We start from the raw sequence: 15,268 nt of genomic DNA, 5'->3' as shown, positions 1-15,268 counted from the left end.
GTTATCCTGCCATCATATGAACTAACAACTTTGACTTTCCATATAAATGGAAAAATTAATATTAAGCTTCTGAGAAGCGTCATCTTTTATACTGACTCAGCAGAAAGACAGAAAATTCACTGAGAATTTTCTGTGTACATTTGACAGGAGAGCTTGCAACTGTCCTCCACTCAAGTCAAATACAGGAGGATGCTTTTCCTACATTATAGGAACTTTGCCAGTTTGGTCCATGCTTTCCTACTAGAAAATACATTGGAAAAAATTAGGAAGAGAAGCACAAACAATTCTTGTCAATTTTTCTCTTTCGTGTCTTTGCAAACATGCTCCTGGAAATGCAGATCCATGACTTGTGGAACAATCAGTGGCATCTCTGGGAAGCAGGGCAGGGACTGACAGGCAAGGACACACTGCACCTGCCTGATGCTGGGGCAGCAGGAGTTTGCCCATTTTCCTGTCTCCATGGGAGAGCCACCTTGGCTGGGAAACGATCCCTTCACTGGTCTAGGAGGGAGGCACAGCCAGTGCAATGCCAGGGAGCGCCTTTACCCTGGAGGCAGGGAGGAGGCAGAGGAAGAGGGGGGAAGTTAGGAAGCTGCACCCGGGGCTCTGCAGGGCTCCCGGCTAGGTCTCGAAGCACAAGGAGCCAGAAGAGCTTGGCCGGACAATCCCGAGCTCTGGACACCTTGTCCTCAGCACCGGGAACCCGTTTGCTTCTCCAGGCCCTGGGCACTGCTCCCGTGCTGCTCATGCAATTACACACAGACACAGAGCTACCTGCTCTGTCTCAACCCTCTTCAGCACTGAACAGCACAACGCAGTAACATGTTCTCTTCAGTACATGGTCTAATTATTAATAGTCCTGCAAAGACTCACATTCAAAGCACACACAAAAACCCCAAACCCTGGTACAAACTTTGCATCAACACAAAATGCATGTTGCTGTTCAGAAACACAGGGCAGCACTTTTGGCCAATGCTTTTTCCTATAAGATCTTTCAAAGGATTGCAAAAGTGACATTGTTTGGCAACTTCTTCAAGGAACAGACAGGAGAGGCTTCTGAGTTTTTAAAGATTTATTGGTTTGCTTTCACTTTCCTTTTGGCATCCTTACACTTCACCCAGCATTCCAGAAAATCATGAAAATCCAAAATAATATCAGGGGAAGTTTCTGAATTCATTCATGTTTCTCCCAAAGACTTTCTTGACATACTGTGGAGAGCATTATTAATAATTGGTTAGCTGAGAAAGGCCACACTGATATAATGCCGCTGGTTAAACTGAAGGAGAAAACTCAGCAGTCAGCAAGCTGAAAGGAAGAGTCAGCAGTGACCTTGCTGCAACATGAGGATAGGGAGTTGAGATTAGTCCTGAATATATCCTAAGAATATGTAGAAATTAACAAAAGTAGAACCATAGGAATGTAGAAGTAGGCGTAGGTGCTGATATGTAAGCTGACCAATCCTGAGCTCAACTTTTGCAATATGTATGAAGCTCATTATTAACTGTATTTAACCCGCCGTACTGATAAATAAAATCGAGCCTGTGATGATCAAACTGATGTCCTGGTTCCCTTCCGTCGACAAATGGTGGAGAATGCGGGCATAACCGAATCTCTGCCCTTTTTCTCGGATTAAAAGAAAAAGGGATTACGCCACGGTCCGGAAGTTGGGTTTGGGTCCTTGCAGCCGGGACGGTGCCGGAATTTGAAGCACCCTTAAGGTTCACAACTGTGACTTAAGCCAATACGTGTCCGCAGGAGCCTGGAGAGCTGCAACAGCGCGCGCTGATTAATAGGTATGAATAGGCAAGCGGCATATGATTTATTTACCGCTTATTTAGAGCGGCGTGGGATAAAAGGGATAGATTTAAAAAGGGAGTTACCAGGGTTATTAGCTTATGGCCATGCTAAGGGTATCTTTTCTAATCCTCATACAGTTCATGAGTTATCAGAGTGGAGAAAGTTTGGGGAAATATTGTGGGATACAGCACTAGACGATGATAAGTCAGCAAAGAAATTCGGGAAGTTATGGCGGGTGGTGTATAACACGTTACTTCAGCAGGTCTCTGAGAGAAAGGCAGCAGAAACGGCAACAGAAGCTCATAAGAGGAATATAGGGTATGGTCGTGAAGATGATCCCCTGGCACCTTCTGTAACTAAGGTACTTATGCCTAAGAGTCCCCAGCAAAGTGGTGTGGAGGATTTCTCTATAGGCGCAGTGGAACCGTCTGCACCTTTCCTGTCAGATGGGGAGGGCGAGTCGGATGGTGGGGGTAGGAGCAAGCCAGCTTTGCCTCCGCCACCAGCTTCAGGCGGGTCGGATGGTGGGGGTAGGAGCAAGCCAGCTTCGCCTCCGCCGCCAGCCTTGCCTCCGCCGCTGCCCCTCAGTGAGCCGGCTCAGGTTACAGCTTCGGTGGGGGAAGGGTCCATTTCCCCGCCAGATCCGGCTACAGCGGGGATGCGGATTGCCCCCCGCAGGCTGGCTCCGCGTGAGTCGGCTCCGGTTTCACTGTCAGCTCCAGCGGGGAAGCCGCTTCCCCCGCGCGAGCCAGCCCCTGCTTCACTGCCCCCCCCGCGCGAAACCTCGGTGTCTGCACCGAAGCGCCAGCAGCATAGCACCCTTAAAGGGCCAGATCCCATCCCAGGGGCACACCGTGATCCATGGGGGGAGATGGCTAAACAGAGGAGGGAAGCTTAGGCTGCTTTGGCGAAAGAAGTAATGCAAATGGGGGATGGTGAGGCGGTGGAAATAGCTTCTAGTCTTGCATGTCCAGTTACATACACACCACAGTATGATGCACAGGGGAACCTTACGCATAATATAGCAGAATATACTCCCTTAGATTGGAAGCTGTTAACTCAGCTACGTTCTACGGTTAGTCAGTTTGGAGTAAAAAGTGAACCTGTTAGGCAAATGTTAGATTATCTTTTTAATACTCAGGTTTTATGTCCTAATGATTTAAGAGGAATAGTTCAGTTGATATTCACTCAGCATCAGCAGTTATTGTTTAACGCCCATTGGCAAGCGTTGGTAAAATAATCGGTTGCTGTACAACGAGCCCAGGGAGACCCATTACATGGGGTGACAGTAGAGGAGCTGATGGGCTTAGGGGCATATTTGCGTACAGAGGCACAGATGATATTGGGAGCTGATAAACTTAGAGAGTCTATGCAGTTGGTGCGTGCTGCAATAGACATGGTTAAAGAGCCAGGAGGGTTACCAGCTTATATGGGCATTAAGCAAGGAAGGGAAGAATCATTTGGAAATTTTATTGATAGAGCAGCTACTGCTATAGATCGGGCTGGTGTCGCAGACTACATGAAGGGGGCGCTACTGAAGCAGTGTCCCTTGCAAAATAGCAATCCAGCAACCCAGAGAGTGTTAGCTACTTTAGGGGCAAATTGGACTATTGAGGAAGCATTAGAGCGAATGGCATTAATGCCAACAGCTTCACAGGCATTTATAGCAGAAGCCTTAAAGGAATTAGGATTAGGGTTACAAAAGCAAGCAGAGTCCACTCAAAATCAGGTATTAGCTACTCTTGCTTCTCTCCGAAACGGCTCTTTGGCAGTCACGCAAGGAGGTTCGAAGCCATTCCTCAACTGTTACCGATGCGGCAACGAAGGACATACACACCGAACTTGCCGAGCGACTGGCGTATGGTGTCAACACTGCCGATCCAGCTCCCACAACACTACGGCTTGTGGGCGCCGGTCGGGAAACCATTTGCGGAGCGCGAATCATGGGGGCCGCGCCCAGACACAAGTTGTCGCCGTGACATCGGAGACACCAGCAGCTGCCGTGACATCGCTGCCACCTCCTGTCTGCAACCCGCAACAACCGGGAGCTTCGGCTTGGACTTAGCAGCAGCAGTAGACATCACACTAATGACGAACCGGCCTGAGAGGATACCCACTGGAATAAAGGGCCCTCTTATATTAAATGGACAAACATGTGGAGCATTATTGCTGGGACGTTCCTCTATAACTATGTTGGGATTATTTGTTTTGCCTGGTGTTATTGATGCGGACTTTACAGGGGAAATACAAATTATGGCTTACACCCTTTATCCTCCGATTAAAATTACAAAAGGACAACGCATTGCACAATTGGTACCACTGTCACAAATGACATCAGGAATACAATCATTTACTGGGCAAACACGGGATGAAAAAGTTTTGGCTCTACTGGTGTTACACTTTTAACTGTGGATTTACAAAATAGACCAAAACAAAAGGTTGAAATTACTTATGGGCATCAAAGCATAACCCTTTATGGATTATTGGATACAGGAGCAGATACTAGCATCATTTCTCCAGAAGCATGGCCACAACATTGGCCTCTATTTCCTTCATCAAACATGCTCACAGGAGTGGGAGGATTTACATTGGCAAGCAGGTCGCCGTCTTTGTCTGTGTGCATTGAGAATCAACAAATATCTGCTGTGTTTTCAATTGTTCAACTGCCTCCTACAGTTACCTGCTTAATTGGAAGGGACATTTTAACACAATTGGGAGTGGTGTTAACTAATCAGCACCCTTTGGGGTAATTGCCATTGCTTGGACTTTCCCCATTCCACTCACCTGGAAAACGGATACACCGGTGATGGTTAAGCAATGGCCATTAAAAGGGGAGAGTCTTATGCATGCCCATGAATTGGTACAGGAACAATATGCAAAAGGGCACCTACGACTGTCCACAAGCCCTTGGAATACACCTATTTTTGTAATCAAAAAGAAATCAGGGAAATATCGTTTGATACATGATTTGAGGGCTGTAAATGACCAAATGGAACCAATGGGGGCCTTACAGCCTGGTCTTCCAAATCCAGCTATGATTCCAGAACACTGGCCACTTTTAATTATTGACCTGAAGGATTGTTTTTTCACTATTGGCCTGCATCCTGATGACATGAAGAGATTTGCTTTTACTTTACCAGCAATAAATCGTGGGGAACCAGATAAAAGATTTGAATGGACATCTCTTCCACAGGGCATGCGCAACTCCCCCACTTTATGTCAGCTTTATGTTGATGCTGCATTACAGCCACTATGTCGTAAATGGCCAGCAACTATAATATATCATTACATGGACGATATTTTGTTTGCACAGCAACAGCCATTCTCCTCTTTACAGATTAACACCATTAAAAATACTCTTGCTGCATATTCACTTGTTATTGCTGCAGAGAAAATTCAGACTACAAAGCCCTGGAAATATTTGGGATGGACTTTGACGGATCAAATAGTAATACCACAAAAATTGGAATTACAATTGGACATTAAAACTCTACATGATGCACAGAAGTTGCTGGGAGACTTACAGTGGCTGAAGCCTATTGTGGGAATACCAAATCATTTATTAGAAGCCCTACGGCCTTTGTTAAAAGGCGTGGACCCTACTACTCCTGTACACCTGACAAAGGAGCATCGTCTTGCCTTGCAGCAAATTAGTAACTGTGTACAGCAAGGGTATGTGTCTCGTCGACAACTCGACCACCCCATTGACCTTACTATTTGGAATAGCCCTTGCCACTTGCTTGGTGCTCTCTCTCAGTTGCAAAAGAAAACGGGGGAGATACGGGTGTTGGAATGGTTATCACCGCCACTACAGCATAAGAAAACAATATCTTCAAAAATTGAACAATTGGCTGCATTAATCAAAAAGGGGCGTCTCAGAATTCTTGAAGTGGATGGTAGAGAACCTGCTACTATTAGATTGCCTATGGAAAAAGAAACCTTGGACTGGTACTTGATAAATTCAAAGAATTTACAAGAAGCATTATTGATGTCACCTGCTAAAGTAGAGACTAGTAAATTAGTGCCTAGAGTTTTGCAATGGATGACAGAATGGAACTGGATCACTCGACCTTTGAGAGAAGAAAACCCCATAGAAGGAGCTATTACAGTTTTTACAGATGCAGGAAAGAAATCAAGGCGTGCTGCTGTTACCTGGCATGAAAAAGGACAATGGAAGCATCAACTCCTCACAGCAGACCCTGCAGATAGCTTACAAACTTTGGAATTGTTAGCAGTAGTATGGGCGGTGTCCAACTTACAGGAGCCTTTAAATGTGGTCACAGACTCTATGTATGTTGCAGGAGTAGTCAAACGAATAGAGGAAGCAGCAATTAAGGAAGTGAATAATAAACGATTGTATGAGTTACTGATACAGTTAAGGAAGGCTTTACGAGAAAGAAAGGCAGCATATTCTGTGATTCATATTAGGAGCCATAAATGGTCTGAAGGTTTAGGAGAAGGGAATGAACGTGCAGATAAATTGGTTACCCTACCCATTGATAATTCTTGTCCTATTGACAAGCACACATTGGCCAGAGAAGCACATAGTAGATATCATCAAAATGCAAGAGGTTTAGCAAAACACTTTGAGCTGAGTTTTTCACAAGCCAAGGCCATTGTCAGAGCATGTCCAACATGTAGTTATCATAATGGTGGGATAGGTCTAGGCATCGGGGTTAATCCTCGAGGTTTAAAAATAAATGAGATATGGCAAATGGATGTTACACACATAGCTAGATTCGGTAAAGTCAAGCATGTGCACGTCACCATAGATACATACAGTCATTACATATGGGCTACGGCTCAGGCAGGACAGAAAGCTATACAGGTTATCAGACATCTGCTAAGTTGTTTCGCTGTTATGGGAGTTCCAAAGAGTATCAAAACGGATAATGGTCGAGCTTATGTAAGTGCTAGGGTCCGGAAATTTTTGAATCAGTGGTCTGTTAAGCATGGGACAGGTATTCCACACTCTTCTACTGGACAGGCAATAGTGGAAAGAGCAAATGGTACCCTTAAGCAGTATATTGAAAAACATCAAGATTTGACAGATCCACAAGCATGTTTGGCTAAGGTTTTGTATGTGATTAATCATTTATGCATTTTTGGGGAAGATGATACCCCCCCTGCAATGAAACATCATTCGAGCTCAGGTCAGGAAAATACTAAGGAAGCAGAGGTCTGGGTTAAGTATAAGAACCCAAGTACAGGATTATGGGAAAAACCTGCAAAAGTATTATATTGGGGTCGGGGGTATCTTTGTGTTTCCTCACCTACAGGGCCTTTGTGGGTGCCTGCTAAGTGGACTAAACCTGTTTTTGATGCAGCCTCTGGTGGATCGCCTTACGGAGGAGGACAAGGAGCGACTGGGGAAGAAACTGCTTCTAGTCCTACAACCACTACTGTTTCAATTGAAGGGGTACTCGGAAGCGGTGGACAGAGCACTGACACGTCACTATCGGACAGCCCAGGAGTTGATTGGTTTCATCGACTCATTATCAACTTTTCACTTAACAGATCCAGCGACACTACATTGCCTTGACTGTCACAATCCACATTGTGCTGCCTGGATAGCCCTACGTTGTGGGGGTTGTAAAAGAACTTTTTGGATAGAACAATCATTATTATGGGATTTGTGGTGTCATACTTGTGAACACGAGCATACGTGGGGAAAAAGCTGGCAAGATGAATTAAGGAGACAAACAGGGCAAAACGCATATATAGCTTTAAATCTTTATGAGTCTCCTGAACAGAAGGTTCTTGCTTATTATCGATGGGAAATACAATGTATTGTGAATAGAATTAAGGTTCAAAGTAAATCACGTATAGTTTCTATAAGGTGTAGGAAATTAGTGCCTCTAACACAGCATTCAGTTGTAGGACCCTTCCAAGGGGATCCTGATAGAGCATTAGATTGCTGCATTGATAAGTTGCAAAAATTAAGTTTGCAAGTGGCAGGACCAGTGAAATTAGGAGCAGCAAGATTGAAGACAGATAAGAAAAAGAAGGCAAAAAAGAGAACGGTCTCATTTGAATAGGGGTATCAGTGATTGCTAATTAATTTTCTATGATTAGAACACTTTTACAGTTGTGGGACCCTCAGGAAGATATAGTTGTTGAGGAGGATAACGAACAAGAACTACGATTACAAAATAAGATACACCTTGTGTTAAAGAAAGACCTTGAGCTGTTAGCCTCATATAGTAAAAAGGCTGAAGAGGCTTTGCGATCACCACCATTGAATTGGTTGCTTTGGGTTGAAGATACACAATTTTATACTGGTCCTTACTTACATTCGCTTCCTTGTTATGTTTGCAAAAAGGATAAAGATAAATGCTATGCATGGGTAGCTTTGCATTGTGCAGATTGTAATCAGGTTTATTGGTATCCACAGAGGTCATTGGGATATTTATGGTGTACATCTTGTTTTGGAAAGTGGATTCGAAATCATATCTGGGTTAGAGCTCTTGAACAAAGTACTGGCCTGCCAGGACGGACAGGATTACAGCTCTTTGAGAGTGCAGAACAAGTGATTATAGCATATCTTAGGTGGAAGTTACAGGAAAACCTTAGAATATTTGAAATTACTAAAGCCTCACGCATCATAGCAGCTCGCTGCAAAGCTGATTTGCCTTCAAACTTACCTCGTGCTATACTTGTGAGCAAGGATGCTGATTTAGAATTAGATCAGTATATTCAAAAATTGACTCAGCCTTACAATAGACAATCTAGCAAACCAGGGAAAAGACAGCGAAGAAAGGAAAAACAATGTAAGCAGAAGGAAGAAAAGGAGAAGCAAAGCAAGCAGAAAGAAAAATGAGGTTTGTTTTTGTAATACTGCTCAATGCTGTAGCAAGTGAAGCAGTAGGAGTAACACACTTTAGTCAACCAAGGGAAAATTTATGGGTGACACTTGCTAATCAAACTAACCAATCATCACTTTGTCTTAGTCTTGGAGGAGTCACTAACCCATTTCGAACATGCCTGGTGGGACTTCCGGTGTGGTCTCCTGGAGAATTTTGCAGTTTGATAAACAATCAAACCTTATGTATGTCTAACATGTCAAACATCACATTACCAGTACATAAAGGGTATACTGCAGGTCAGAGTGATGGCTATCGTCAATGCTTACTAATCCAATCATTTCACACCTCTTTGCATTCTCCTAATGAGGAATTCGATCTTTTTGGAAGTACAAACGCCAGTATGTCTAACACTACAGCTGGTGGATGGTTTAGCTTCAAACTTTTGGGTGCTCAGAATTTAAACCAACCTAAAGAAACATGGGCCACCCTAGATTCATCCCTGAATGTGAGTGAATTCTCTCCACAGCATTACAGTCAATGTAACGGCACAAATATCACAGCACCAATGAAATTACCCACAGGAATATTTTTGATTTGTGGAGACAGGGCATGGAATGGTATACCAGCTAAACCACAGGGTGGACCCTGTTTTTTGGGAAATTTGTCACTGTTTCATCCTAATGTGTCCTTGCTAATGCAGCTGAGTCAAAATTCAAACAGGAAAAAACGTAGCATACATGACTTAGACTGCAGCAAGATAGGAGATCCACGGTTTTGGGGCACATTCAAACAGGTGGTGGTTTCAACTATCTTACCAGGAGGATCTGCCAATAAAGCCATGAATTTAGCAAAACAATTAGGATGCTGGGCAAGGGATGAGCTGAACAAGACATCACAAATTCTAGACATGTTAACTGCAGATGTGCAAAGTGTTAACCATGCTGTTTTGCAAAACAGAGCTGCTGTAGATTTTTTGCTCTTAGCACAAGGGCATGGATGTGAAGAGTTCGAGAGAATGTGCTGCATGAATCTGTCTGATCATTCGGTGTCCATTCACACTAAGATAAAAGAATTACAACAGGGACTTCACAAACTTAAGGAAGAAGACGGTTTAGGAATTGACGAATGGCTTAAAGGCTTGGGACTCGGACCGTGGCTGAGGAACCTTGTGATCTATGCTATAGGACTGCTGAGTGTAATTTTACTGTTTTTGCTTATTTTGCCTTGTATCTTTAACTGTATCCAAAACATGGTCAGCCGTACAATAGCAAAAACATGGCAAACTAATCTCCTTGTACAAGAAGAAAACGGGGGAAATGTGGAGAGTATTATTAATAATTGGTTAGCTGAGAAAGGCCACACTGATATAATGCCACTGGTTAAGCTGAAGGAGAAAAGTCAGCAGTCAGCAAGCTGAAAGGAAGAGTCAGCAGCGACCTTGCTGCAACATGAGGATAGGGAGTTGAGATTAGTCCTGAATATATCCTAAGAATATGTAGAAAGTATCAAAAGTAGAACCATAGGAATGTAGAAGTAGGCGTAGGTGCTGATATGTAACTGACCAATCCTGAGCTCAACTTTTGCAATATGTATGAAGCTCATTATTAACTGTATTTAACCCGCCGTACTGATCAATAAAATCGAGCCTGTGATGATCAAATTGATGTCCTGGTTCCCTTCCGCTGACAAGCAAGATATTAGGAATGTTAAAGCTTAAGAATGGAGCTCTGTGTGTTGTGTTTTAAGGCTTACAAGCAGGTATTGTATTCGAAATAAGCAAGCATTGTTTTAAGCAAAGGTACGTGTGCTTATGGTGTGTGAAAAATTGTAAAAGTTTAGTAGTAATAAAATGGTTCTAAAAATAGTAATACAATTAGAGTAATAATAATTTGGACAATTTGAATTAGGACAATACGAGACAACAAATACAAAGAGTTACGGACCTCTGGGTACCTTTTTCTGGGCAGCATGAGCCCGAAAAAGGACCCCCGCTAACAGAGATTAACCCTTAAAAACAATAGCCCATTGCATATTCATGCACTTCATACATGATGCATAAATTCCATTCAAACACAGGATTCTGTCTGGCCATCATCAACTTCTTCCTTCTAATCCTAACAGCCCCTTTGAGGCGGGAAGAAGTTCGTTTCTTCTGGTAAGAGAGCAATAAATTATTTTTCTCTGAAAGATTCAGGTGTCCTGTGGCTGCTATCTCGCTGGAAGTCCTTTCTTTAAAAAAGTATCCTACGTGGCATCGTTTCTATTTTAACAATTTTTATAACCTAAAACTATATTTAACATGGTACTTAAGAGAATTAATACAGCATTACTTTCTAACACAACACATATAATATTCATTTAATATTTGCGAAAAGCCAATCATAAAATACAGGCATTTTCACATTTACCATATGTATTTTGGTGTATTGATTAGTAGTGCTGTGTTAACAGTTTAATAATAAATGTAGTCTTGTAAATAAAAGGTAACTTTTGTAGTTAAAAGAAGAACTATGTCAGTGAGGTTTTTTTAAAGGAAGGAATGAGGCACTCGCATCAGATAGCAGCCACAGGACACCTGAATCTTTCAGAAAAAAGAATTTTTTGCTCTCTTACCAGAAGAAACGAACTTCTTCCCGCCTCAAAGGGGCTGTTAGGATTAGAAAGAAGAAGTTGATGATGGCCAGACAGAATCCTGTGTTTGAATGGAATTTATGCATCATGTATGAGGTGTATGAATGTGCAACGGGTTATTGTTTTTAAGGGTTAATCTTTGTTAACCGGTGCCCTTTTTCCGGCTCGTGCTGCCCAGAAAAAGGTACCCGGACATCCATAATTCTTTGTATTTGTTGTCTCGTATTGTCCTAATTCAAATTGTCCAAATTATTATTACTCTAATTGTATTACTGTTTTTAGAACCATTTTATTACTATTAAACTTTTAAAATTTTAAAAACAAGTGATTGGCGTTTTTCACAGGAGTTGAGTCCCAAATATATTTTGGTGTCGCTGAGAGAGGTATTTTTAATTTATTTGATGAAGGGGGTACTTTTGGATCTCTCAGGAGTGCAAAGGGGAGCAGGGGAAGCGCTGAGTGCCTAGAGTGGGGGGATGCTGGAGAAAGGGGACCCTGGAACACCTGATGTAAAATTTCAATAGTGAATGTGAATTTTACTTCTATACCTTTTATTTTAAAGCAAGCACGCAGCGCTGGGTGGCTGGGTGGCTCCACTCATAGCACACACAGTTCAGTAAATTATATATACTGTTTTTAAGCCTACAAAGCATTTTCCAATATGCTTGGTTAGTCCAAATTAGCAAATATCAATAAGCTGGGAGCAGTAATTTCACAATATTTCTAGGTGGTCATTGATTGCTATCCTTCTTGTGATTGTCTGGAGGGAGGCCTTGCACTGGTGTCTGCTACATGATTTGTCAAGTGCATCAAGCTTTTTATTATACATAAGCTTTTAATTGCTTTGTTACAATATCTCTTAGCTTTACCCCAACTTCCTCTATTTTATTCTAAGCATCAGTCGTCTTGCTGCCTCATCTCTTTTGCTCTACTATACTTCTTTGATTTTGATGCTTTATTTGTCTATTTGGTCAGAAAGTTTCAAAACCTTTCTTTGTGTCTTGTTTTGGACACAGCAGATAGAAGCATTTGCTGATTCCATTCCCAATTGGCACGTGTCACAAAAACAATTTCCACAGAATCAGGGGAGGGTGAGCCCTGGGACCCCCAAAACCCCCTCAGCATGCCTGAGCAGGACCCGGGAGAGGGGGAATGCCCAGGACCCACAGGCCCCCCATCAGCTGGGAGAAGAGGGACCCCCATAAGCCCAAAATAAGGACACTGGAAACGGGGCACTCCTGGGAGAGGTTTTTGGAATTCTTGATTTTTGGAGGTATTTCTGGCCACCAGACACTCAGTGACTTCTAGAGATGGACTTGGCCAGTGGGACCTTCAAAGCCAATGTCCTGGCTTAGGGCAATTTTGGGAGGAAAAACTCTAAAGGTGTTTCCTGTAGAAGAGCAAAGTCAAGTGGCCCCTCCTCCAGCTGGTTCTGGAAAAGTATTTTCTTTGAGAGAAGTGGAAAAAACTGTTTATTGAACAGGCAAAGCACTCACCAGCCCCAAAAATGAACAGTATTAAACAATAAAATCTCTTGCTGCTCCAAAAGAGATGACAAACTCACAAAGTCCCTCCGTGAGCTGTAGCATGGCTTGCTCAGTCTCTTATCAGTCTCTTATCAGTCTCTCTGGGGCTGGAAATGCCGTGGCCCAGCCCCGGTGGGGCACAGGTGTGAGCACCTGGTGCTCTTCTGGGTGTTCAATCCAGAGCAGGTTTAGACGGGTCCAAAGAAAAGGATAAACCAAAAACCACAGTCCAGGGAGCTTCTCTTCCTCTGCTAGCTCAAACTGACTAACAGCAAAGGAGGGCTCTGTCCCGCTGTCTGTCCATCTGCAGACAAGAGAGGAGCAGGAATGTGGAGGAGTGAGAGAGGTTCTGAAAACAAACTCCGTGCTTCTTCTTCCTCCCTCTCTGCTCTCAGAACCAGTATTAAAGGTGCAAAGCTTATTTCAGACAAATGGGGATACGAGCATCATAATTTCACCCCTGGGACCCCCAAAGGACCCTCAGCCTGTGTAAGCAGGACCCGGGAGAGGGGGAATGCCCAGGCCCCACAGCCCCCCCAGCAGCTCTGAGAAGAGGGACCCCCATAAGCCCAAAGTGAGGACACTGGAAACAGGGAACTCCTGGGAGAGGTTTTTGGACTCCTTGATTTTTGGAGGTATTTCTGGCCACCAGACGTCCGGTGACTTCTAGAGATGGACTTGGCCAGTGGGACCGCCGAAGGCAATGCACTCACATCTTGTTTTTCCCCCAAATCAGGATTTCCCATTCCCAAACCTCATCTGGATGGAGAAGGCTGTGAGGAAGAGGAAGATGCCCCAGGGCACTGAGGCAGGTGAGAAGGAAGTCAGTGCCCCTTTTCCCCTCTGTCCTGCTCCGTCTCCCAGCCCAGCATGGCCCCAGCTGCAGCACAGCCCCACTGCTGATGCTGTCCAGCCAGGGATGCACTGGGGGGATCTCCTTCCCCTTCCCTGTGGCACGGAGGCAAATCCCAGCCTCTCCTTGTCCTTCCTCCCCCAGGGAAGGAGCTGAGGATGGAGACCAGGGAGGACAAATCCTCACAGCAGAACCTGGTGGAAGAGGCCATTTTGAGCGGCTCCAGGGCACAGGAATCCACCGGGGAGGAAAAGCCCCGGAGATCCCTCAAGAGGAGGGGCTGCAAACCCAGCCCAGGGTGCTCCGAGGAGGAGAGACTCAGCCTGTGCCTGGAAGGCAGCCAGAGATCTGGCAAGAGCGCTGAAGTGGTGGTCCATCAGCAGCTTGATGAGGGCAAGAAGCCCCACCAGTGCTTGGAATGTGGGAAGAGTTTCGGCAGGAGCGACCACCTGCTCATCCACCAGAGGACCCACACCGGGGAACGGCCCTATGAGTGTAGGGAATGTGGGAAGAGCTTCAGGATCAGCTCCCACCTGATTGTCCACCAGAGGATCCACACCAATGAACGGCCCTATAAATGTGGAGAATGTGGGAAGGGCTTCAGGAGGAGCTCCAGCTTGAAACTCCACCAGATGATCCACACTGGGATACGACCCTTTGTGTGTGGGGAGTGTGGGAAGGGCTTCCGTGACAGCTGCCGCCTGATCATCCACCAGACAATGCACACTGGGGAGTGCCCCTACACGTGCTCAGAGTGTGGGAAGAGCTTCATTGAGAACTCCAGCCTGATTCTGCACCAGAGGATCCACACTGGGGAGAGGCCCTACAAGTGCAGGGAATGTGGGAAAAGCTTTAGGCAGAGCTGCCATCTGAATGCCCACCAGAGGATCCACACTGGGGAGAGGCCCTATAAGTGCAGGGAATGTGGGAAAAGCTTCATCGACCCCTCCGGCCTGAGTGTCCACCAGAGGATCCACACTGGGGAGAGGCCTTACAGGTGTGGGGAATGTGGGAAATGCTTCAGGCAGAACTCTAGGCTGATTGCCCACCAGAGAATCCACACTGGGGAGAGATCCTATGAGTGTTCTGAGTGTGGGGAGAGGTTTCAGAGCCGATACCGTCTCCTCAAGCATCAGCAGATTCACACAGAATAGAGGCCCTTCTGCTGCCCTGACTGCAGGAAGGGCTTTTAGAAAAACTGCACTCTCGTCACCCACCAGTGGATCCACACTGGGGAGAGGCCCTGACAGTGTCCCAAGTGTGGGAAGAACTTCTCCCAGAACTCTGCCATGACCCAACACCAAGGGAGGCAGCAGTAAGGGATGCCCAACAAGTGCCCTGTGTGCAGGAAGAGTGTTGCCTTGATTTTTAAAGATTTTCTGAGCCTTCTAATGTTTACATTCTTGTAGCAAACTTTCTCAAACACTTTCTGTAAATAACTTCTTGTTTGGCATTCTTTTATAGAAGAAGAAAAATATGATGGACTGTTAGTTTGTCCAGTGTCATTGGAGAGGTGGCACTTTCACCCTCCAATCCATGGTCGCTTTTAGAAAACTGTAAATGTTGGAGTCAGGAAATAAACTTCCCTTTTCTTCCCCTTGAGAGCAGCAGTGTGTGCGCTCGTGTTGTTTTGTGTCCTACAGTGACAGGAAGAG

The 15,268-nt window shown here is 44.7% G+C and overlaps 1 protein-coding gene across 1 annotated transcript in view; it reads left to right on the top strand.

Moving 5' to 3' along the window:
* The window catches only part of LOC134432709 (zinc finger protein 420-like), a gene marked incomplete at both ends in the record, with an annotated part of 188,718 nt that extends 174,041 nt beyond the window's left edge, over positions 1–14,677 (top strand). Inside the window, one exon of the mRNA XM_063181601.1 lies at positions 14,128–14,677. Coding sequence (XP_063037671.1) covers positions 14,128–14,677 — 550 coding nt within the window. The remainder of the gene's footprint in view (positions 1–14,127) is intronic.
* Positions 14,678–15,268: the final 591 nt, after the last annotated feature.

Source organism: Melospiza melodia (assembly GCF_035770615.1).
Source record: "Melospiza melodia melodia isolate bMelMel2 chromosome 7 unlocalized genomic scaffold, bMelMel2.pri SUPER_7_unloc_1, whole genome shotgun sequence".
Taxonomy (NCBI): domain Eukaryota; kingdom Metazoa; phylum Chordata; class Aves; order Passeriformes; family Passerellidae; genus Melospiza; species Melospiza melodia.
This window is presented reverse-complemented; position numbering and strand designations above follow the sequence as displayed.